The following is a 25222-nucleotide window of genomic DNA, read 5'->3' as shown; positions in this document are numbered from 1 at the left end:
ACACAGTGACGAGAACAGCGAACTGACTCATTAATTATTTCACAACAAATTAAACTGTAGCACTTCAACTATGCGTAAAAGCGCAGCGCGCACGGATGCGCCCACGAGACACTGCAATGTCGCGCCAATGGAGGAGACGCATTTCTCGCTGTGATAATTTGCTCCAGGGGGTATTCCAGCAGGGTGTTGCTTTGGAAACGCTTCAGGTGTATTGAAATTCCGCGTTTATCTAATCCAATAATCACTTTCGTGTGATTTCATCAGTGTAGGGTATCCTATTCTCCAATACACTTTTACGCACGAAGAAGACGCATCATTACGCACAGCGTACCTTCTCACACAATGAAGATTCTACTACCTTTTCTCGTAGTTTTTCTCCTTTTGGCAAACGTCCTCTGCCAAGAAATGTATATTGACGACAACTGGGAAGAGAGTGTTAATAAGGTAAGCTAATAATTGTAGTGTCAATCTAGGTTATTCTACTTACTATGTGACGTCCTATTGTGTGTATTGTTAAATGATTCTTAAGATAAAAAAACAGACATTTCAAATTCCAAATACTCTACTGTATTTTATATTTTGATTATTAGTCACTGACATCAAAGTCAAATATTGGGTTACCCATAAAGATTTTTTTTTTTCTCAGAGCCAACGGCCACAATCTGAGCCATTTCAAAATATCCTGAAAAGAATTAGAGGAAAACTTGGGCCACGCCAATTCTATGGTCTTATGGGGAAGAGAGCCTCTGGTAAGTCTTTACTGCTACTAAAACAAATGGTGTCCAAATACTTTATTTATAATTGACAATAAGCGATGTGCTAGTACAATAATTGTCCTGAATGGTTTATGAAAATATAACACTTATTATTAAATGTGTCCTCCCTGTCTGATAATAAATAGTTATGAGAATATATTCGAATTACGCATCTATTGTCTCCTCTCGCAGCAAAAACACAGAGAGCACGAAAAAGTAAGTTGGATACACGACACGAATGTGCATTGAGAAATATTGCTTTATACGAGACATACTATATCTTTACAAACCTTTAAATATGGCTGTTATGGGATATGCCTAACCTCTTCACATTTTTGTGGATTCCTGCACCGACGGGGAACTATTCTTATGCCATTTTCTGGTGGCTCACAATTCAGAACTAGCATCCTTTTACTGAATAGTGTCAAAATGAGCGCACTCTGGCGGCTCGCTCATTCAATGGAATGTCTGAACTTTGCTCTTCCGTCCTTTTTTGCCTTTCCAGGGCAGAAGTTCGAGTCTTTTGTTGGACTGATGGGCAAAAGGAACTCAGGGGTACAAGGTAAACTCCTATCACTCACTGTACAAATAGTCCTTGCAGTAACATACACTTTCTTTCTCTGCGATATGCTCTTGATAACGTTCGTCTCTTGCAGGTTTCTACTAATGGATCTCTGTACAACTCCACATTGACAGAATCTCGGATGCATAAACAATGAACATATGTTTGCATGATTAGTGTTTTCAGTGTGGGCATGAGGTAAATAATGCAATCACTAATATATTTTGATAAAACATTATGATATTGTGATAATACTATCAAACAGGAAATGTTATGTAATGCTGCTCTATTGTACAATGTATAGCATTACGACTGCCAAAGGCCCCTGGTCTGAGCATTGATTACTTTGTCTTATGATGACTGTTGGATAGATGATTCACTTACTTAAACAAATGTATTTGTTGTAAGTCGCTTTGGATAAAGGTGTCTGCTAAATGCCATAAATGTAAATGTCTCAGAACACTTGAGTGAATACGTCATTGATGTACGCAATGCAAACAAGATATTAAATGTAATGTTCAAGCAAACTAAATGGATGACCTGTAGCACCTTAACTAAGTAGATGCTTCCCCCTAGTGGCGATATGGGGCAATAGAAACAGGACAAATGCCCATAGCGACAGAATAGATAGAAAACCTCAAAGAAATATTTATGCATTTCATTTCACAGCAAACATAAAATAATGGATGTTCATCATGTAGAAACTGTAGTATACACATGCATTGGCCTCTCTAAGTACAATTCATTGCACAAGTCGATATCATCACAGGTTTATTAAGTGACTTTGTACAATACAAATGAAAAATAAAATTAAAAATACAGATGGAGTACATAGCCAAAGCAAAACGTGGTGTTGTTGACTTTCATTTCCTGCAAAATCTGATCTCATTTACATTGAGTTACAGAAATATTCATTACAGATTTTTTTAAATGTTTTTTTATTTGTTGCTCCTTGTACACGACTACTGAATGTATTTGAAATCCTCATCAGAAACTGGTCAAGTTTCAGAAGATTTCTCTAACATACAAAAAAGTATTACTTTAGCTGGCTCGGTATATATAAAAATAAACTAACTGAAATATAACACTTATGAAGTTATAAATGGTGGTCCAAGGCTAGTGAAAATTGCTAAACACAGAAGAAAAGCGTTACATTTTGACAAAAAAAAGAAAAGCCATTTAGCCATTTAAAAAAAAGCCCAAGGTGCATTTTAGCTCTTTTTTTTTTTTGCAATTCCCCATGACTCCTGTTGACAAGGCAGAGTGAGACCAACGAGTTGTTTCGTGTTAGGCTACATTTCACAGGGAAGTGTTCAGTACAAGTTTAACCTTTTACACAATACTTAACAAAAAGGATTCTGTTAATGCCTTTTCCTTTTCTGACTTTTTAACATCATGGAAGATCAGGTTAGATATATATACTGTAACTTTATTTAGCCTGTAAACCAATAAAACCACCGAAACATGATTGTACAACAGTTACACGTTTTTTTGCTCTGCAATAAAACTGTAGGCATCAGTTGTTAAATAGACATCGCAACCTTGGGGGGGAGAGAGAGGGGGGGGCTAGGGAGGACAGTATTCAGTTATAATATGGGTTTGGCCTGCCTAAGACAGTAGGTAAGTTTTCATTAAAGTAAACACATTCCTTGGATGAGTCCACAGGCAGCTCTCTCGCGGTAATTCTGACAGTACATGCAGACCATCGCTGAGCTGTACCAGAACTGTGGTGTTGGTTCTCAGTGCCACACACGGGTGTCCTGGCTGGCAACGTTGGCAAACAAGTACAACTTGGTGTTCAGGAGACTGTCTCTTAGAAGATCTTGCCCTTCTTCTTGTTCTTCTCCAGAGTCCTGTGAAGGAGATAGTGAAGAAGTGAGTTCACACAATAACAAGCTATTGAAATTTTAATTTCAGGCCAATTTAACCATATTATTTACTAGTTCCTCACAAAAAAGAATTTCTTAAACCAACTCAGCATAAAATAAGACAAAAATAAATAAAAACAATAGCTCTAAACACAGACAAATTGAGATAGAATAGGTTTCGCTAACACAGGTAAATTGATTAAGAGGCGGCAATGAACTTGATTTTCTGACAACACAAATGCAGTTGTTAGTTGAGCAGATGGTCATGGAACAGTGGCCATATTTGTAGTCCAGGCGAGAGTCTGGGTACCTGGAGGCGTCCAGCTTCTGTTGCTCCAGGCGTTGATTGGTCTCCCAGTTGGCCCTGTCGTCCTCAAACTGGCGTCTCTTCTCCTCCAGCTCCTTGTGCTGGGCCTCCAGGTTCTTCTTCATCTGCTCATGACGTCGCTGCAGCTGCACACCAACATCGGGGGGGGGAAAGAGAGAGAGAGAGTCAGCACATCACATTCACACCTCACACACACAGGAACTAGTCTACAACACATCCTATCCCCTAACCACCACCCCCACACACACACACACACACACACACTTCTACATTTCTAGCCTTATTCACACACACTCACGCCCGCTAAAAAGGAAGTAAGAAGTGAAACTACACATAATATGCAGTTTGAGAGAGACAGATACCACAGCTTCTGCAGCAGTGCAGTCGGCCATATTGTGATATTATGTTACCTCAGCCTCGGAGTCCTTCAGCTTCTGGATCTTCTCCTTGACCTTCATCTCAAACACCTGCTCCATCTCCATCTCCATCTTCTTCATCTTAGCCACATGTTCTCTCCTCTCCTCCTCCATCTGAGCCAGGGGACTTCTGCAAGGACGGGAGGACACGTACACACACACACAGTCAGACTTGTCCTACAGTGCACCATCGCCGACCCCTCCCTCACCAACACAGTGGAACAGTCCGCACAGTAATGCCACCAAAACCGTTCAAGGAATTGGAACGTGTAGGGGTGTGGATATACACTGTACACAGGCTGGGAGGAAGGACACAGGAATAGAAGCACCCAACAATGCTCTGATACAAGTGTGGACAAAGAGAGGAGGGGTTGGAACCCAACCAGTTCTGGGGCTCTAATAAAGGGAAGGAGCAGGAACCCAAAAGCTTAGCCGTTAGCATTTATAGAACACTAGGGAGGCCAGTGCTTTGAGGATGTTAGCATAAATGTTAGTAGCCCCAATTGAAAGCAGTGTTAGCATGTCGTTAAGTAACAGCAGATTGAGAAACTCACTAATATCAGTGAGACTACGCCACCAATTGAACAGCCAATCAATCAATCAATTAATCAAATAAATAAATAAATATGACTGCGAGTACTCATTGGGGGGGGGAGAAAATGTATATGATATGCATGTTATTATGAAGTAGATTCAGAGGTGCGTCTCTGAAGTGTCTCTTGAAACCTTATCTGGAACAAAGGGAGTGAAATGAGGGGAGAGCACACACCCTCAACACCGGGAGAAGGAGGAAACCAGGGCAGAGCATGACAAAGAGGGGAGGGGGGAAGGTAAACACAACATCACAGGAGGTTCTGGAAAAAAACAACAGAAAATGACCACTTACATGCCTTCAACTGTGTCATTTCTAAAAAAACAGAAACACATAAACACTTAGCATGCTGTGATGACATCATGCACTACAATGAAAAACCCTGCAGACCCTATAGTCTACAGAATCACAAAAAAACCAAATCCAGTATTCAAACTGTGTGTGTGTGTGTGTCGGTGTGGGTGTGTTTGTGTGCTTGCTTGCAAGTGTGTAAGCCTTAAATTAGTAGCTCGTGTTGGGTGCATAGCTGTCTGTTAGGAATAGCAGTGTGTGAGGGTGTTTATCAGTCCATCTGGACGCAGCTAAGCGTGGACTTTGAGTGACAGTGTGAGAGCGCAGCAATGTGGGATTCATAATACCTTCACTTAGAACAATGGACCTAGTGATGCTACACCAGTAACGGGGTACTACAATAACAGCCATTAAAATGACATTACATCACCAGAGCTACACCAATAACGGAACCAAATATATAATACAAAAAAAAAAATGAATGACAGTTTGCACTGCTGGACTCACTTGGTTGACATTTGACCTTTGGCCCGGTTGTTGTCCACTCCGTTGTAGGTGACGGCGGCCAGCTTCCTGCTGCGGTAGTTCTCATAGTGGACGTTGTTGGTCACGTCCTTCAGGTCCTGCATGTGGGTTCTGGGGACACACCACACCGACACCGACACGCGTCAGAAACCACCCCGCAGGTTGTTTCAGAGCCTGAGACTACAGTCACTGCGAGGATCGCTAGATTAAAACACTTCACCGGTGTTCAATAGAAATCTGTTGTCACAACGAAACACTTGATGTGTCTACCTGATGAGCATGTCTCGTAGGATGGTGAAGTCACAATGGTCTCCATTTTCAACTGCAAGGCAAACAAAACATATTTAGACATTTCTAGTCTTAAGTTAAGGAGTAATTAATAAAGGTAAGGATAAAGGTAAATAAAGGTTAAGGAGTAATTAATAAAGGCAAAGGTTTATGCATCAATCAGATCATGAGGAATAGGACTGTGACGGTAATCGTATAACCGCCGGTTATTGGTCTCGACCATGAACAATTTCTCCAATTTTCCATTTAACCATGACCATTTTTCTCCGATAACCATTTTTCATGCCATTGTAAATGTTTGTATTTGGGTAGGAGATAATCTGGATTGCTTATTCAATTTTATAAACAAGGTTCTTTATTCATCATGCGTTTTTCACCCAGAAAACAATTTTCCCCATAACTCCCTGGACATTTAAAGATATACACAACTATATGGTACATCATTGTTTTGACCCCCCCCCCCCCCGCTCCCCCCACACACACACACCCTATTCAAACACATTCTCATTCTGTACCTTCTGCCACTCCCCAGGGGTACTGTCTTCCTCTGGTCCTCTTCCCATTCACCTCAATGATGGTGTTGCTCCCCACCACAGCCAGGGGCAAACGGTCCTGAAACAAAATTCATAACACAGGATTATTATGTGTGTGTGTGTGTGTGAGAGTGTCACTGTTGAATATAACAGAAGCTCCTTATCAGCCTGAGAGTTCTGGTGACACTTAGTCTGTTGTGTGTGTGTGTGTCTAGTCATTCTATACCTTGATCTTCTTCACCAGCTTGTTCTCCTCCTCGTCATCTGTCTCTGGGAACTCATAGATCTTGATCTTGTGCTCCAGGATTTCCCGCATGATCTAAGGGGGGGGGGGGGGGGGGGGGGAGATGTTTCTAGTAGGAACCCAACATGACAGTCGGTGTCCAGTCCCTTTGATTACAAACTATATTGATTAAAATGTACTTCCTGATCATGCAGGATCAATTGAATCCAACACAACTTTATTCATCCCCTCAGGGGGCATCTTGACAGAAGTATCAGCAATAGAGAAGTCCGTCCATTCTATACCATCGCTGTGTGTTTCTATCTGCACCGTGGCCTCATATAGCACCGTGAGCTCTTTGGGGTTAGGGTTAGTCCCTGAGAGCTCTTTTGGGTTAGGGTTAGTCCCTGAGAGCTCTTTTGGGTTGGGGTTAGTCCCTGAGAGCTCTTTTGGGTTGGGGTTAGTCCCTGAGAGCTCTTTTGGGTTAGGGTTAGTCCCTGAGAGCTCTTTTGGGTTAGGGTTAGTCCCTGAGAGCCTAAATTAAGATCTGGCCTACTGACCTGCTTCTTGAACTGTTGGCACTCCTCTGGGGTGAGGGTGTCTGCTTTGGCAATCAGGGGGATGACGTTCACCTTCTCATGCAACCGTTTCATGAACTCGATATCCAAAGGCTTCAATCTGGGGGGGGGGGGGGACGACAAAACAGGGTTTAGGACAGGTACAGGGTTTAGGGGTGTCGGTCGGTGGTGATGCTGTGTTACTGAAACATAATCGGACACTTAGTGTTGAAGCCAAATGTTTACAGGAAAGAGAGACTCCTCCTTCTCAAAAGCCATTGAGGTTGACATCAAAACATGACGACCATGACGACCATAACATGACGACCGTCATCAAATAGAGTTTGCATCATGCCCATCCAATATAAACCAATAAGGAAAAGCAACACAATGAAAATCTAAAATAAGTAGTGTAAATAATCAGGTTTGGGGGGAGGTCAATTTCAATGGTGCAAGTAATAGAGAAGATCTTTGTTCAGTCTCCGTTCAGTAACAGTGCCATTGTTCTAGACACTTGGGCGTGAGGAGGCTGTCAGCTGGTGCTGGGAGGGGAGGCTGTCAGCTGGCGCTGGGAGGGGAGGCTGTGCCAGAGCCCAGCATACGCTGCTCATCCTCGGCCGTGAGTACTGCGCCCTTCTGGAGACAGAGGGCAGGCTTGTACGCAGACAATGTCTCACAGAGGATGGAGAGACAGAGGGGAAGAGAGTGTGGAGGAGACACACACACACACACACACACACACACACACACACTTCCTGACAAGCAGCCAAGCACTACGACAGCAAGCTAGCAAACCGGGCCTTATTGTTGTTCTCTACGAGGCTGGGGAGAGGCAAAGGAGACGAGAACAAGGTCCACTGGTACAGAAGGAGGTATAGCTGAAGTGCAACCCCCCCCCCCCCCCCCGACTCACCCATGTCCTGAGGGGGCGATGAAGTACAGGCAGCACTGCACTCTGCTGTCGGGCATCAGCCGTCTGTTCACGCGCGACTCTGAGTTGAGGTAATCCTCGAACTTGCTGTCTATGTGATCGATGACCGGCTGCCAGCTGCATGGGACAGACAGTCACATGGAGGAAACAAAAGCCGTACATGTTGAGCCAAAATGGACATATTGCAGTATAGTACACACAAGATGTGAGCCAAAATGGTTGCCTTTTAGGTAATAAGAAAGAATGGTTGTTGTAGTGTTGTAGGGTCTCAAAATGGCGGCCCGGGGGCCAAATGCGGCCTGCGACCTGCATTTTTGTGGCCCCCAGACTAACACTGACTTCATATTGAAATCAGGCACCCAGTAGGATTTTCTCCTGGTCCTACCCAAGTGCAAGAAGAATGTTGCCAATTTCAAGAAAACACCAAGAGAGCAGCATGCAGAAACATGCAGAGCAATATGCTTTTTTTTTTTGTTTTTTGTAGGAAAATGTTAGAGGACGGCAAGGACGATGTCAGTCGGTTGGCAGGTAGTTTGAGACCCTTCTTGTAGTGTGTTGTGAGCTAAAATGGAGGAATTGGGGTTCTCAAGCTCACCAGTTGCTGTTGTCCACAGCATCACCAAATCCCGGGGTGTCGACTATCGTGAGCAGGAGCTGGACACCGCCTTCCTTTACTAACACTTTGGATTGCTCCACCTGGGGGACGACAATTTGATTTACATTATTTTTCCCAAAAAAGTAATATTTTCCACATCCCGGTGTTCATGATATTTGGTGAAATGACTCTTTGGAAAATAAGAGAGAAGACGGTAACAAAACGACGCAATAATAATAAAAAAAACTAAAAAAACGAGCACTAACTCGTCCTGAAAGTAATAAAAAGTGGTATTTCAAATTCTGTTGTAGGTCCCAAGGCTTTAGGCAAAGGTTTCCATACAAGAATATTTTTGCCACGCTACACTGTAGGAAACGGCCAATCACAATGAAGGGAAAGTGGAGCATCAAAACAAAGTCGTAGACGCAACCTGCCACCAATCAGCGCCCCTCTCCTGACCTTACATAGCAGCACACACTGTGCAGACCAGAGATAAGTGTGTGTACATGTTTGTATCATCACACACTGAAGCCTGTGACGCTCACTTCAGCTGCAAGCATCAACATGCAGCCCAACACTGTGCTATTACCTAACTATGCTGAGGAACCAGAAAAACTGATGAACATCTGTGCAGACATGGTGTTGTGTGTTTGGAGCCAGCCAGAGCACAGCGCTCAAACAGCAAGTTTCAGGACCATATGACACACAGATACAGTCCGAGTCGGGGGGGGGGGGGGGGGGCTCTGTGGCGTAGCACACTAATGCGCTCACCACGTAATCGCAAGGTTCCCGGTTCGATTCCGACCCTCGACCTATCTTGCATGTCATCTCTCCTCTCTCTCCCATCCTTCCTGTCAATCTCTACTGTCTCTATCCCAATAAAGCAGAAATGCCCTAAAAACATATTAATAAAAAGATACAGAGTCATGGAAAGGCCAGCTTATCAACACTGTGACGATCTTCTGGGCCGTTATGAGAGAAACATTAAGCGCCACAAAGATTTAGACTAGCAGGTCCAATGTTTTCCATACCTGTACAGTCTTTTTGATTCTGTGTGATGGTCCAGGGTATTCCGAAGAATACAGGTCTGTTAGGAACAGAGAGTTGATCAACGTGGACTTGCCCAATCCCGATTCACCTACAAAAAAAAGAGGGGAAAAAAAAACCCAAAACTACGGTTATGCATAAATACTATGATACTGTACATTGTTGGCTATACAGGTAATTTCAAATGCAGTAAACAGTAGGCCTCTATGCAATATGAAATCTACACATACAATAAACAGATATACAGTAGTAGCTAAGGAAACACTTAAAATCATGTTCATCCCTTTTGCAATACCCAGTCATGCAGTGTATGCAGCTACCAAATCAGCATCCAACACCACTGGTGAAGAATCCAAGACAATCCATTCATTGTATACAATAAATAAATACAATAAACCCCATCAAAACGTCATGACTTTAATTGGAGAACATTGACATTTGTCCAGGACGTCCATCCATCTGAACAACAGTATTAAGTCAAAAGCTCTTAAGCCTGAACATGGCCAGAGGACGGCTCTGTTATCATGCTAGCTGTGTGGTCCCATTTCTCCAGTATGGTCGGCCATTGTGTTCCTGGTTTCCATGCTCCTGGTGAATGGAATCATTAGGGCAGTGGAATGGCCACTGGCTCAATCTTTAACGAGGGGCCATTTAGACGGGGAGTCAAGGGCTACTGTATGTGGGTGAGTGAGTCCACTTGAATACATTTCCATGGGTAAAACATCCGCCTGAATGCTGATATGTTTTAAGTGGCTAGCACGATAGTGTTTTCCATGTTTTTTGTTGTTGTTGTTTTTCCAACAGGAAGGGTTGGTGCTCCGTTGATCAGTGAGGAATAGTGTCACGTGCCAGTCACTGCTGATAACGTCTGTACTCTGATAACGTCTGTACTCTTTCACACTAGACCAGCGAGTGACGCAACCCAGCAGGAACATGCGGGCTCACAGCTCCTCGGAAGCCACTACGTTATACTGCTGGGCCGAGGCAGACTAAATATAGAAGAAACATTGGCACACAAAACCAAACCTACACACAAACACCAGCAAAAAGCACCCCCCCCCCCCGACACACACTTTGTTGAAGATGCAACAATCCAGTACATGGTAGCCTAAACCATGTCTAGTGTGTTTACATTCACCCAAATGGCTAATTCAGCCGAGGGGTGGCATTTTTGAGCCTCAGCAGACAAGTTGGGCAACATCCAACACGTCGCCTTTAAAGGAAATTGTATGCAGCTGGAGAAATCATGGTGCCTTGTTAACTAAGAGGCCGTGCGAGTGACTGCCTGAAGAAATGTTTAGATAGAATGAGGAGTGTTTCTTGAATTTATCAATGGTAACCCCATGACCGGCTGTACAAGAGACTGCTGTTCAGATGAAATGCAAGACGCCCTATTCTTAGCAGTGAGGGACAAAGTCTGCTCCACCGACTACAGGAAATGGTTTTGACCCGAAGAAACATTTTCCCTCAAAACAGTGGCTGATTAGCAAACGAGGGTCTTGGCCGAGTTTCATCTACCACATCCAAGCACTTGAAAAGAACTGTTGTATTCTCCATAATAGAGCAGTTTTGAATAATCCAATCTAAATGTTTCTGTTTGAAGAACGGACTGAAGAGGGGAAAATCAAGAAGTGAAGTCAAAGAAAGTCGTTGTCTTCAATCCCCTGACTCAGTGGTTACAACCACAGACACACACGCACATCAAATGCACATCAATGTGGTCTCACACACACCCACACACAATTTGCCGCCAACTGTCAAAAAACCCTTAAACCATTCAAAACAAGTAAGGCTACAAATTGATCCATGATCTGGTTCTCTTACCCACAACCATCAGGGTGAACTCAAAGCCCCTCTTGACAGACTTCCTGTACACTTGGTTGGGGAGGCTAGCAAAGCCCACATATCCCTCTAGATTCTTTTGTTGCTGAAAAGTAAAATAAGAGAAAAATGGTTACCACCAGCATAGCTTTTGCAATGAAAATTCATTACACGGCAAATGGGTCTAATGGACCGTATAACGTTTTACTTTCATTATTGAGTACATGAAAGATACAAATGACTAAACTGACTAAATCAATACTTACAGCTGTTTGAGAGAGAGAGAGAGAGAGAGAGAGGGGGGGGGGGGGGGGGGGAATGTGAAAATGTGATGCAGTCCACAGTGAAGGAAGTTGCAGCCATTTCAGAGGGAGAGATCACAAAAAAGACAAGAAGAATTAATATCAGCCATTAGAATAAAATACAATTCTGTTTTCAGAAAAAACTTCACAAATAATAAAGCCTGGGGCCAATGATGCATGCTTAGGCAGGCATAACAGCACAGAGTTGGATAATATTATACAATGTTCCACTCCAGTAGCTCCTTTAATGTCAGTGGCACAATTTATACTGTTGTTGGCGAAGCCTTAGGCTAAAGAATTCCAATCTCTGTGTTGCTACCTCTCTTGCCTTGGACAGTGGTCCAAATGTCTTAAAGTGATAGGCCCCATGTCTGTCCTGTAGAGTATGTTCAGAAGGACAAACGGTCCTCTTAATTGAGGCCACAACCTGCACTGTTACAAGGAAAATCTAGAAAATGCTGCAGATTGCTGCAGTGTGTGTGAGAGAATGTCAAATGACTTTGAAACGACACTTTGTTTCGGTTTCTGTTAATGGGTCAACTGGAGGAAGTGGTGACAGGTGTAAATTTTGCTCATGTAGTCCTGGAAGTAGATTTGGTGTCATGTACTGTAGTAGCTATTAACACAAGGCCTAGTACTTCAAATCAGTCTGACTTTCATTTAGTCCCTAATTAATGTGAAGAGACAGGCACACTTGAAGACACTGATCTTTATCTCGTGGACTAAGGTCTCTTTGCTAGTAGCAGGCTAGAGCGTAAAGACCTAAAGCTACGGTTTATCATTCATTTGTCCACTTCCCACAGCTTCTCAGAACATGATGGTATGCTGCTTCCCTTTGCACTCTGGTGTGTCACACACACACACACACACACACACACACACACACACACACACACACACACACACACACACACACACACACACACACACACCAGTGAAATATATAGCCTCACTTGCCTGGACTGCTAGGATAAAAGCTAACTGTTTCTGCTGAAACGCTTGAGAGTAAAACAGTTACCATCTATTAGTTATCGAGATACTGTGTAGCTAGACGATAAGCTAACGTTAGCCTAACTGGCTAGTTAGCATTTATGAGTCATTTATCGTTGTCGAACTAACGTAGTTAACGTTAGCTAGCACGTCACGTTAACGTGTTCTAGAAACTAAAATGCAGTTAGTTAGCGGCGTAACTTTATAATTAGTTAGCGAAATGTGGTGGAATTAATTATCGTACTATTAGCTAGCTAGCCACAGAAGAAGGGAAAATAGCGAGCTAGCTAACGTTACACAGGAAATGCCCCCACACTCTCGTTAGCGACGCTAGCATCCAACTGGTGGCGGAGACTGGGCGTTGGTTACAGACAACTGGCTAGCTAGATAGCCACGAACAACCATTACTTTGTAAACAGGCACTCTGGTGGAAACACCAATAAAAAAAATTATGTATCAATGCTAAAAATGTTTTTCAGAAATTTCGGAGACAGTAGCTAAGTAGGCTTACCCATAATGTTGACGTTCCCGGCCGCCTCAGAAACCGATCATTCACAACCCGACATTCCCCTTCTTACTGCTGGCTGCACGGACGTAGCGGGATTTGCGTAACGCGCTGGTTCACACAGGACTGCACGCCAAAATAAAGGCGCACTCAGATTTGTGAATAAGACGTTTATCATCAAAACGTCTCGCGATAGATCATGCGTTAATTTGGTACCTGACGGACGTGTTGTCGCGATGTTGCTTCATGCTTATTTATCTATTTATCTGATAAATCATTTGATCATCATAATTCACCATGGGGCAGGCTACTGTTGTTACACATGAAGTCCTCCATTGTTGCCATATACTATATTAGAACACTGATAAAACTGCACAGTCAGTGTAGAGTTTTACAAAGATCTTTGAAATAACAGCTACCACACAAGTGTGTATTTCGTTTATGGATGATTGATTGCTTAGTTGGTTTGGTTGGTTGGTTTTAAGTGTGTGTCTCTGCAGCTGCCGGAGGAACAACCGGCACACATTCCAATGTAAGAATTCTCCGGTGGCGGAATGTGAACACAGCGTCCGTTGTAGCCATGGTAACTGGAACCCCGATAACGTTGTTTCCTCTGATTGGTTTAGAATGTCGTCAATTTCAAGTGTTACCTTTTCTTATTTGGCCATACCCCTCCCCGTGAACCGTCTGCTAATTTTACCTAAACTGCTGCACCCTTGATAAAGCCACGAATGTTGATTTCAGTGGATGAAACAAGCTTCTGGGAAAACTAACAGGTGTTTCACAGCTTTGCTATGGTGAAGGAGGGTAAGAGATTGCTCAGTGTGGCTTAATGCTTGTTGTTTCTCTTTTATGTTCACCTGTGGGCTCGCTGGTCAGTTTGACAGTGACGCACAGTTTAGCCTGGAAACTGAGCTGGCTTTTCTCCATGATGCTCCTAATGTTTCTTTCTTTATTTGTACCCATAACCATCTATTAAATGCATTAGTGACCTGCTGTGTCAAATACCTGAAGTTGAACCCTCCGGTATGACCCATGGAAGCAAAGGGGTGTTTTTAAAATGCCCAACCCAGTTAAACAGGCGAGACGAGGTGACAAACTACTTCAGAAGCCAAAAGGAGTTGACAACAAGTAAGATATCATTCTACTCTAATCAAGTAATATTATTTTGCTCAAATCAGTCAGTTTTATAGAGATATTGTATCTTTAAGAATGAGAATACTCCCTACATCATTGTTCATCATTTCCTCTGAAATACCATTCAACATCAATTACCTGACTTGAATAGAAATAACTCTGACCAAAAATGTTATTATTTCTAGAGAGTCAAATGATCTCAGAAAGCTTCTATCCCTGCTTGCAACTAAAATTCCCAGACACCAGGTAATGAAATGTCAATTGAATATGTAGGCCTACACATTTTTCTGTCTGTACTATCTTGGTGTGAGCAGGTGTTTTTTTGGTTGACGTTAGGTGGCAGCACTGAGTCCATGTAAGGTCCGCAGCGAGGGGCACATGAACAGTGGAGGAAAATACCGTAACACTCTTCAGCAAAACAATGGCAGTAAACAAAGGACTGAGATTCACAAAGCCTCGGAAGATTCTGACCTGGAAAAATTCAGGTATGTCCCGAAAGCATATAATTGCATTCTTGAAAATATGACTGATAGTTGACCCTCTTGTGACTTTATTTCTACATTTATATTTCCATCTGAAAGTGCTACATACAGAAATCAGAGATGTTTCAGCAGTCATCCTCTACATAAACTCTTTTTGGAGATCTTCACTGCTTTGGTCAAGAACAGACTCTGCAGGTACCCTTGGTTCTAAGATTGCTGTAACCGTTTCTGTTCATGTGCCGCTCCAGCTGATGTTATGCCGCTTAACGAAAGAAAGATTTGGAAAGTTTCTCGCTAAGTTGTGCGCTGTATCTACCGCTTGTAGTGAGTGGATCGACCACGCGCCACCCGAGTCTGTCTTTAGAGTGCTGATCTGCCTACGACTGTTGATAAGAGAGCCGCTTTATCAGGTGACCAATGAGAGGCCTATTTCTTTCCCTTGCTCATTGACATCTCTTATGACCTCTGAAAAATCGGACAACAAATCAGGATGATAAAACTTTTCATGCATTTACTCTTTACTTTTCATTCACTTTCCGCCCATTTCCTCCAGAGAGTTTTCCATCAACTCCAAGGTGTCCATTGTCTTGCCAGGGTAAAAGTTAATTTATGCTCTTACTGTACACACATGACAAGTCTACAGAATATTTCTCTGTTGATTTGTTTTGCTACTGTATCACTTGATTCCTCCTCCTCTCTCTACTCAGTATATGGACACGGTCTCCAGTAGTTATCTGGAGTGTGGAGAGCAGTCCTTTGCCATGGAGAAGTTGGTCACTATGACATGTGAGCCATATGTCATTGAATCTTGACAAAACATATTTCATTGATAAATGCCATTCCTTATTTTATTTTTTTGATCATTACTTGTCTCTTCATCTCTGAATAGATATGTTTCAGAAACTCTCTGCTGTTGAGGATCAAAGGGAGTGGGTTATTGAGAGTGGAGCTCATGAGGTAAGCAAGTTAATTGTCTTCATTTGTTTATTTATTTGTACAAAACAAGCAAGAGATTAACTCGACACTCCCTTTTATTTGATGTACTGAACTTGTGTCCAATTTGTGAAGCTAACATTCTATTATGTCACTGATTGATCTACAGTAAACTGATCAGAATAACTTATATACATATATACAGAAACATGTATGCACTCACTGCAAAATAAGTCGCTTTGGATAAAAGCGTCAGCTAAATGCATATATTATAGTTAATATACCATAATAATAATAATCATCATCATCATCATTATCATTATCATTATCATTATTATTATCATTATTATTATTATTATATTAACTTGTTGGAGACGAGTGTCCTGCCTGAGTGAAGGCTTGGTCAGACTAATGGGAGATGTTGTCGTTGTCCAGACCCTGGTAAAGCTGCTGTCCACGAGGGACAGCAGTGTGCTACTGGGAGCCCTCCTAGCACTCACCACTCTGGCTGAGAGGTAACTGTCCTTCACATCACACAAACCTTATCTGGGGCGTCATACTGGACCTGCTTTTCAGTTTAAATGCTCTGGCTAACAGTTGAACTTCTCATCATTCTCTCCTCTCTCTAGTTCAGAAGGCAAGGAGATGATAGCAGAGCTGTCAATAGTGGAAAAGCTTCTGGTGATCCTCCAAGAATACGATTTACTATCCAAAAGGTTTGCAACCCCCTCATCATGTGCAATATGTTGCTTTGAGAATACACGTGTTTGATACCATTCCCCATTCCATTCCACACATTACCACGAGCACGTCCTCCGATTTCTACCTCCACCAGCCTCCAATCTGCCTCCGTGTATGTGCATGTCCCTCTCAGGATGAGTGCGGAGCTGCTGAGGCTCCTCTCCCCGGTGCGGCAGGTGAGGGATCAGGTGCGGCAGTGTGAGGGCCTGCCTGTGCTGCTCAGCCTGCTGCACTGGGAGCACCTGAAGCTTCTGTGGAGCGTGGTGTGGGTCCTGGTCCAGCTGTGTGAGGAGGCCGACGCCAGCGCAGAGATACGCACCTGGGGAGGGGTGCGGCAGCTGCTCCGCCTGCTCAACAGGTGGGGGGCTACCTCTGTTGCGGAGGTGTTGTTGTGTCCTGTTGTACTGTGTGTGCTGGATGAAATCTGCAGGCTCCTGTCCCAAACGAACGGTAAAGGTTGGCACCATGTCAGTTGGGTCTACGGAAGAGATAGTATGTAAAATACAGAGTTGGCTCAACTAAATACCACGTCTGAGAGATGAAAATATCTGGGTGAACTTTAAAGTGGAATGGAATTGTGATTATTAGGAACGGTATGTGGTCTGCGCTGTATTCCCTGTTGTCTGTTCCCTGTTCCAGTGAGCGGGGGTATGTGTCTGACCGCTCCTCCATCGAGGCCCTCTCCAGCGCCAACGCAGCGGGCCGCATCCAGAGACAGCACGTCAGTGAAGAGCTCAGTCCACAGGAGGAGGTGGACAACACCATGTCTCTACAGGCAGGTAGGAACACGTTTCTGATTTGGAGCTACGCCTTGCAGCCGTGTGATTCGCTGAAATACTTTACTTAGTGAATTTACTCCCACTAAGGACAGCTTTGAATCGGTGTTACTCCAGACTTATATGCGTGCAATAGCCTGGGGAGGAGGTTAGGTAGGAAATACTAGGTATAAATACTGGATATTCTTCAGGCTATGTTGATTGTGGTAATCTGTATCACTCCCAATGACAACGTAGACACTGACTAGTGACTATCTTTCCCAGCATGTTGTGCGGCCCTGACTGAGCTTGTTCTGGATGACACCACTGCACACCATGTGGTTCAGGTGAGAGGTCCTACCCACAAATAGAATACTGTTGAATGCCATTTGGTTTGCAAATCATAACATTTTGGTGCATTGTACTGTATATGAAATTGACGAGGAACTGTGTACTTTTCAGTGAAGCAGACATTTTTGAAATACATAAGCTACTCTTTGCTTTTCCAGGAGAATGGGATCTATGGAATAGCAAAATTGATTCTTCCACGAAGTTCCCAGTCTGGACCAAAAGCAATATCTCTGCAGGTACTTCAAAATGTATTACGTTCGTGTGGTAGTGTAATTGCTATCGTTGTATTCTGTATTTGTCCTCATATCACCATGGTGATGTTTTTGTTGTTGTTGACAGTGCTATGCATTCCGGACCCTCCGTTTCCTCTTCAGCATGGAACGAAATCGACATTTCTTCAAAAGGTGAAGGGGTTATTTTGTGAATGTATTGCCCTTTTATTCCGTACATTTGAAAGCTTTTATTTATTTCTTTATTTTTATTCTGACATTCTGAGTGTTTTTTTCCATTTCAGACTCTTTCCTACAGATCTATTTGAGATGTTTATTGACGTTGGACATTATGTGCGTGACATTACTGCCTATGAGGCACTGCAAGCAAAAGTCTCTCTCTACACTGTAAGGACAAATCCTTTTTTATGCTCAGGTGAGGCTGGTGGAGGTAGAAATCGGAGGACAGGCTCATTGTAATGCATGGAATGGAATAGAGAATGGTAACAAACCCAGATACCATTCCGTATTCCATTCCATGCATTACAATGAGCCTGTCCTCCGATTTCTACTTCCACCAGTCTCCCCTACATCTCACTTTCCTTATTACTAATTTATATACAGTGAAACATAGCTCCATGTAATCATAATAAATGATGAATAATTTATCAAACATGTGAGTGTTCTTTTTTTAATACTTGCTTCGCTCCGGGAGAATTGTTTAGTAAGGTGACCTGTCTTGTGGTTAGGAGGAGGACCTGGACAGCCTGAGGGAGAGCATTGAGAGTGTCGATCAGAACCGCCCTCCTCTCAGAATGATCAATGGATACGCCATACTGGACCATCTGGGCACTGGGGCCTTCGGCAGTGTCTTCAAGGTAGACTTCTCCTCTCTGACGACTATTCATCAGGGTCACCAATGAGACCTCCCTTTCAAAGTGGATTGCACGGCTTAGTGGTAACGCACCTGACAATTACGCACATGTACAACCTCCCCCGAATGCTTATTTCTGACACACCTGTGCCAAACATTTACATACTCAGCTTATTAGTAAGTGGAGTGTTGTTCTTCAGGTCACCCTTGTAACCCCCTGACACCACAGGTGTTTCGTCCATTAGATTTCAGCACCAATTACATGCTTGAATTTGCATTCCATGGACCAAGTGAGACTCATGTCATACATGAAGTGTCTCATGTATTTGATGTATTTGAATTCTGTATCATTTATCTGGGGTGGTGCTGAGAGGTCCGTAAGCAGATTGGACAGAATCTCCAGGCTCTGAAGGAGGTGAACCTCCACAACCCTGCCTTTGGCAAAGACAAGAAGTCCCGGGACAGCAACGTAGACAAGATAGTGTCTGAACTCACCATCATTAAAGAACAGGTTAGGATTAGTTTCCCCTTTGGTTATTACCCACATATCCTGTTTTTTTATTTTTTGATTGATTTCATACCTTGTGGATATCATACATTACAGACATGCCAGAGATTACATTATACTCAAGTGAAGGCTATGGTTTTACTTCACTTATATACAGTAGTAAAGTATTTGGTATTACTCATTTAACCACTGTTGATACGCCCCTCCCCTGTCTGTTCCTTGAAGATGACCCATCCAAATATTGTGAAATATTACAAGACATTTTTGGAAGGTAATGTACAGCATCACAACAAATTTCAACTCACAACAAGCATAATACATAACCAAGAGATATCAGTTCTACCACCAGCTATGACCTCCTCTGTTGATGTGACAGGTGACAGACTGTACATTGTCATGGAGTTGATTGAGGGGCTTCCTCTGGCCGACCATTTTAACTCTCTGAAAGAGAAGCAGCAGCAGTTCACTGAAGAGAGAGTTTGGAACATATTCATTCAGGTAGCACATTATTCATGAACAATCCATTTGTAACATAGAGACACTTTGGTTATGAATTCTCTATGCTATCACCACAGGGAATGATAATAATAAAATATTAAAATATTAATATATTAAAATTAAAACATAAAATGTGATTAAAATTCCTCAGATGTGTCTGGCATTGAGGTATCTACACAAGGAGAAGAGAATCGTCCACCGAGACCTCACCCCTAATAACGTCATGATGGGAGAGAGGGACAGAGTCACCATCAGTCAGTCTATCACACTTTGCTGCTTTTCATGCTCTATTTCTCTCTCCTTATCTCTCTCTCTCTCTCTCCTTATCTCTCTCTCCTTATCTATCTCTCCTTATCTCTCTCTCTCTCTCTCTCCTTATCTCTCTCTCCTTATCTCTCTCTCTCTCTCCTTATCTCTCTCCTTATCTCTCTCTCCTTATCTCTCTCTCTCTCTCTCTCCTTATCTCTCTCTCTCTCTCTCTCTCTCTCTCTCTCTCCTTATCTCTCTCTGCCGTCTCCATTAGAAACTTGGCACAAACTAATGTGAAAGTGTACTGTACCCCAGCCCCCTTCATTCACTCCATCATGTTCACATGGCGAAAGGAAATGTATTTTCAGCTTGTGACCTGTGACCTGAATCTGCTTCCAGCTGACTTTGGGCTGGCGAAACAGAAGCAGGAGAACAGCAAGCTAACGTCAGTGGTCGGGACTATTCTGTATTCCTGGTGAGTTCTCTGTAGATGACAACATGGGAGGAAACAGAGCAGTTTTAATCATGAACGTCAGGCTTGTGCAGGTTTTATTACTGCTACCTCAAGTAACATTAGAATGATTTGATTCATCCTCCGTGTGTGTCAGTCCAGAAATAGTGAAAAGTGAGCCGTATGGGGAGAAGGCTGACGTCTGGGCCATAGGCTGTATGCTCTACCAGATGGCCACACTGAACCCTCCCTTCTACAGCACCAACATGCTCTCCCTGGCCACCAAGGTAGCACACACATACGCATACGCACACACACACACACACACGCATACGCATACGCACACACAAACACACACACACACACACGCATACGCACACACAAACACACACACAAACACACATGCACACACACACACACACATGTGCACACACACACACACACGCGTGCAAACACACACACACGCACGCACGCACACACACACACACACACGGCCTGTCTAATACAGTCCTTGTATTGGTAGATTGTGGAGGCGGTCTATGAGCCAGTGGATGACAGTGTTTTCTCAGAGAGAGTCACAGACATGATCAAATGGTGAGATCAATGATTAATCACATTGACTGATTAAAGGGATATTCCACCCAAAATACAACACAATGCTATGGAATACCACCCTTCCCCCCAGGTGCCTGACTCCACACGCTGACCTGCGACCTGACATCGTGGAAGTCAGCTCCAAGATCTCTGACATTATGATGAGGTTCATGGACAGCCTCTACACTTCCCAGCATGCATTGGAAAGGAGAGCAGAGCGGGACAGGAAGCGAGCACAGAAGTACTTCCTGGAAAGCCAGAGGGGCGGGATCAGCGATTGTCAATCATCCATGTCCCAGGTGAGCTGTGCTAACTGGTGAAGCTAATCAGTTAAATAGACATGACAAAAGCACACCAGAGGTTTTAGTTTGATATGTTCAGTCAGTACAGTAAACGTTAAAAACACATAGAAATATAATTATTCTATTATTCTAAGATTCTATTTCTATGTCAAAACTATGGCGTCTGCACTGTTGTATGCGTTTCTGTCCTTGTGGTTTTTCTGTCAGGTTCTACATGTCAAAGACCGTGAGAGGACCTCTATGATGCCAGAGTCTGTGGCTCCATACTCCCCTTTAGCCTGCAGCTCCAACCAAAGTGAACACAGACGCAGTCAAGGTACGTCTCTCCTCTCCAGTATTTCATAAAGTTCTCTTGATTACACCAGGCTGTGAGTCTCCTTATGAAATAGTAGCGGCCATATTGATCACACGTATGTTTTCTTAAACATAATGGCTCAGATGAGGATGATCCATCTGACACTAGCAGCTCTGGCGCCCGCCCTCATTATGAAACTGGTGAGTCGTGATTTATTAATTAAATACAAAATACCAGAATCTTTCACTAGAGTATTCATACGTCTTAACTTAGAATCAATGGATCTTTGATATCATTTAAGGGCCTACAAAGCACAGTGTCAGCGCTTCAGTGACTGATGAACAAAACTTACCTGGGTAAGTCTGTATATACGGTATACACACCCTGATGTACAGTCTACACTTCATATGAAGACCTCATGTACTGCATGCGTGATGTACTTCTTTGCCAATTAATTCGCGTACCATTCACTTATTTCCCTCAGTGGAGATTTTGCTCTTCCGAAGCCCAAAGCTCGACCAGGTAAATGATCGTAAATAGTAATTTGCCAATATGACAGGGAGCTCAAAGGCTGGACTTGATGCAGTCAGGTTATTAAAGCATCATGTTCATAACTTCCACCAATGTACATGGTGCATGTTATTTAGTATTTATGTCCTGTAACCCATGTTGTGTGTATTCTCCACAGCATCAGCAGGAATTTGTGTTTCTCAGAGGAAGGTTCGTCAGATCGATGATCCTGTCCAGAGACTTCTGGTACAGCTGCATAAAATCATATATATCACTCAGGTACAGTGGGTCTCTTTCCATGTAGTTTGTATTTGTCTCTAGACTTACGTTTAACAGTGACAGGCTCATTGGAAGAAGAGTAACATGGTGCGCTGTTATGTACCATATGTTTTCATGTCGTTATTTATGGCAGTTGGGAATTTTTGAATTTGCAGCTCCCTCCAGCTCCTCACCACAGTGTGAAGCGGCGGGCGATTGAGAGATTCAAGAAGTCTCTTTTCCACTATAGTAGCAGTTCCTGCAATCTCAAAGTGGAACTTAGTAAGGTTAGTCTGGCTCCACTGTTCAAGTGAAATCAGATACATACTGTATGATTGTATGAATTGAAAATTGTACCTGTTTTAGCGGGTCATTTGTTGTGATTCCTATTTATTGTGTTTTGATCTGTTATCCACAGACAATCTAGCACACAGTACATCTAGGTTGTGCTTATATCTTAAGAGTTTATATCATTGTTGTTTTTCTCTTCTTTTTTTACCTTAATTATTGTGTAGATTTCCATTTTTCCCCCCTCTGCTTTTATTTGGTTGAAATATTGTGTGATTTAGTCCGTCTGGATGTTTCTTTTACCTTACCCCCTGTGTAAACTCCTTGATGTCTCAAGTCTGTTGACCGAAACATTGGTATCTTACCACATCAATGTAAAGTAGCAAGAAAGCCAGTGTGCTCGAGCTTCTTCTTCCTTTTCTGATCTTATTCCCTGTTGCCATGTACTTTGTTCTTCCAGGGCTCCTCTGTAAAATAGACTCAGGTCTCAATGAGATCTCCCTGCTTAAATAAGGGATGAACATCCTTGACATATGTGTGGCATGACATCAAAAGAGAGCTGTTCTCTTCCTGTGTCTCCAGCTGCTGCAGGGATCCCCAGAGCTGATGGAGTCGGGATCTGCCAGCTCAGACTGGAGGTCTCTGGTCCAGTCCTTTGGAGGAGACCCTCTTAGTTCTGACAACCAAGGTACAGAACATAACTCTCTCCTCAGCGCAAGACCAGGAATACACACTGCATTTAAACTGAATACAACCCAGCCAGGACTTCTGGTTGCCCCCTAGAAGACACCTAGATACTCTCTCTCAACTCTCTCTCCCAGTGGGCTTGGGTGCTTTGGTGCTGTTCTGTTTCATTTTTTGCATTTTTACATTCATGCATGTTTTACACACAGGTGATGTGGGCAATGGGAATCTGAAGGAGGGGGTCACCTATGAGCAGATGCAGGTGAGTGCCTCATCTAGAAGAGCAGCAATGGAAGGTACAGTAACACACAAAATGAAAACAGCCTTTCTGGGTCAACTTAAACAAAGTCATGTGTTTAGGCTGTGAAATGCCCTATGCGTGTGTTTCATTTCAGGCTGTTATAGAAGAGGTGTTGGAGGAAAATGGATACTACAACGCAACATCTGCTAGGTAACGTGTCATATGATGAAAGAAAGACTTTCACTGGAATTTCACTGTATTGTTAATATACAGTATCATATTATTATATCTTAACACTTTATAGTAAAAATAACTTTGATTGTCTTTGATTCTACAGTAATGTTTTGCTCTCTTATTGTTATTGTCTTATTGTTGTTTGTTTTAGGAAAGACCAGGAGACAGCTGGTGCACACAAGTGACCGCCATCCTCATAGGCTATAATGCTAGCTGGTATTTTTAAGTCTCACCGCAGATTGACAGATATTTATGTCAACCAGACAAAAAAAAAAAAAGACTATCCAATATAATTTCTTGAATCTACAGGAAAGCAAAACCTCAGGGGGCAGTTTCCCGGACACTGATTAATCCAAGTCCTGGACAAAGTTGTACTTCCACTGGAGACAATCCATTGCTGATGCGTTTTAGCGTAGGAGTGGTCTTAATCTGTGTCTGGAAATCAGAGCCAGGTGACCAATGGTCTTAATAAAAAGGTTGTGTTTCATGACACAAGTTAAAACACAGTACATATAAAGGGCCAGAACATTGTATGCATGCACATTGTGACTGACACAGAACATTAAGTTGCAGTGTGTTTCATTTATGAGGTTTGTCAAAGGGCAACTCTAGCTGCAAATGGAGGTACTGACCTGGAGCAACAGTTTCCTCAGGCACAGATCAGATGTTGAAATCCCATGTCCTGCACCTGTCCTTCCATGCAAACGATACACATTGCTGTTTGCTGTGTTTTCCCTCATGACAGAGGATGGACTCAGTAACAAGTCATGAGCTGTGTGGGGTTCTCTGTGGGGTTCTCTGTGGGGTTCCGTTGCCCTACTCGTGTGAGGTTTAATTGTGTGGTTCATTTGCTGTGATCACTCAAAGAGTTTCTGAACTGGCACTTACTATACTGTCCTTTGAAATCTCAGGAGACAGAATAATTTACAGTAACTGTCCATCTTTCAACACTGCATAACTGCAAATCAGGCAATGTTTTTTCTGTTGGTGTGTCTTCTGTTGTATATGTCAGGGTTATATATTTATTCTATCAAATCCTTCTATTTTATGAATTGTACATTTCCTTCTTTTATACTGTATATGGCTTTGATAACATTTCAGGGGACGCTTGAAGCACTTTCAACAGAAATCCTGAAGAGGGGATTGTCTATTGTGTGTGTACAAAAACAGCTATTTGTGTGTATTTGCTTCATATGTGACATAAATATAGGCCTACTGGTGTGTGGAGCAACCTGCCCTCCGTGGTGTTCATTTTCACAACATTTTGTCAGATTGATACAGATTCAAACCAAACTGCCAACATTGATACAGATTCAAACCAGATTGCCAATGTTTTACAGCCATAGTTGGTAGAGCATGGCGCTAACAACGCTTAGGTTGTGGGTTTGATTCTTGCCGGGACCATATATACTGAAATGTATGCACTCACTGCAATGTAAGTCGCTTTGGATAAAAGTGTCATGTAAAAAAATCATGTAAAAAAACAACAACAACACAGT

General features: G+C 42.9%; 3 protein-coding genes across 4 annotated transcripts; 2 read left to right on the top strand and 1 right to left on the bottom strand.

Moving 5' to 3' along the window:
* The first annotated feature begins 353 nt into the window (after nt 1-353).
* Nucleotides 354-1743, top strand: LOC310810976 (protachykinin). Its single transcript, XM_083678922.1, has 5 exons — nt 354-444; nt 647-749; nt 948-971; nt 1261-1317; nt 1412-1743. Exons 1-5 carry the CDS (start codon nt 406-408, stop codon nt 1420-1422), a joined length of 234 nt encoding a protein of 77 aa, XP_083535048.1. The 5' UTR covers nt 354-405; the 3' UTR covers nt 1423-1743.
* A 332-nt stretch (nt 1744-2075) lies between these two features.
* On the bottom strand, nt 2076-11433 carry septin7b (septin 7b). 2 transcript variants are annotated; one of them, XM_083678919.1, is made up of 13 exons: nt 11336-11433; nt 9496-9602; nt 8465-8565; nt 7852-7986; nt 6942-7059; nt 6385-6477; nt 6141-6237; nt 5608-5659; nt 5320-5448; nt 4816-4836; nt 3924-4059; nt 3496-3638; nt 2076-3170 (listed from the first exon to the last, which is right to left on the bottom strand). In XM_083678919.1, the coding sequence occupies exons 1-13, from the start codon at nt 11343-11345 to the stop codon at nt 3131-3133; spliced, it is 1182 nt and encodes a 393-aa protein (XP_083535045.1). In that variant the 5' UTR covers nt 11346-11433; the 3' UTR covers nt 2076-3130. The 2 variants fall into 2 exon arrangements, with proteins under 2 accessions (XP_083535045.1, XP_083535046.1); XM_083678920.1 differs by lacking the exon at nt 4816-4836.
* A 2548-nt stretch (nt 11434-13981) lies between these two features.
* Nucleotides 13982-24322, top strand: nek10 (NIMA-related kinase 10; the record flags this gene model as incomplete). The annotated part of the gene is given in 35 exon segments (XM_083678579.1): nt 13982-14146; nt 14148-14260; nt 14452-14512; nt 14603-14751; nt 14848-14943; nt 15074-15158; nt 15302-15343; nt 15456-15534; nt 15638-15705; nt 16117-16196; nt 16311-16397; nt 16556-16780; nt 17062-17201; nt 17463-17524; nt 17687-17764; nt 17868-17932; nt 18043-18145; nt 18487-18615; nt 18985-19122; nt 19345-19390; nt 19496-19617; nt 19769-19871; nt 20266-20341; nt 20475-20604; nt 20841-20911; nt 21003-21210; nt 21421-21529; nt 21810-21864; nt 21993-22030; nt 22197-22297; nt 22453-22563; nt 23147-23252; nt 23458-23510; nt 23644-23699; nt 23875-24322. Coding segments are annotated over 35 exon segments (3384 nt in total). The 3' UTR covers nt 23909-24322.
* Between the last annotated feature and the right edge of the window lie 900 nt (nt 24323-25222).

This window comes from Argentina silus (assembly GCF_951799395.1).
Source record: "Argentina silus genome assembly, chromosome: 10".
NCBI lineage: Eukaryota > Metazoa > Chordata > Actinopteri > Argentiniformes > Argentinidae > Argentina > Argentina silus.
Note: the sequence above shows the minus strand (reverse complement) of the source record. Positions and strands in the feature narration are given on the sequence as shown.

What these genes read in the sequence shown, in the direction of transcription:
- septin7b (XM_083678919.1), bottom strand. An exon ending in ATCGCCCCCTCAGGACATGG is followed by an intron (nt 7,060 to 7,851) that starts GTGAGTCGGGGG and finishes CCCCCCCCCCAG; the next exon opens with ATTGAAGCCTTTGGATATCG. An exon ending in CCCCTGGGGAGTGGCAGAAG is followed by an intron (nt 5,660 to 6,140) that starts GTACAGAATGAG and finishes TTTGCCTTGCAG; the next exon opens with TTGAAAATGGAGACCATTGT.
- LOC310810976 (XM_083678922.1), top strand. Translation starts at nt 406, where the DNA reads ATGTATATTGACGACAACTGGGAAGAGAGTGTTAATAAG. An exon ending in TATGGGGAAGAGAGCCTCTG is followed by an intron (nt 750 to 947) that starts GTAAGTCTTTAC and finishes CTCCTCTCGCAG; the next exon opens with CAAAAACACAGAGAGCACGA. An exon ending in AACACAGAGAGCACGAAAAA is followed by an intron (nt 972 to 1,260) that starts GTAAGTTGGATA and finishes TTGCCTTTCCAG; the next exon opens with GGCAGAAGTTCGAGTCTTTT.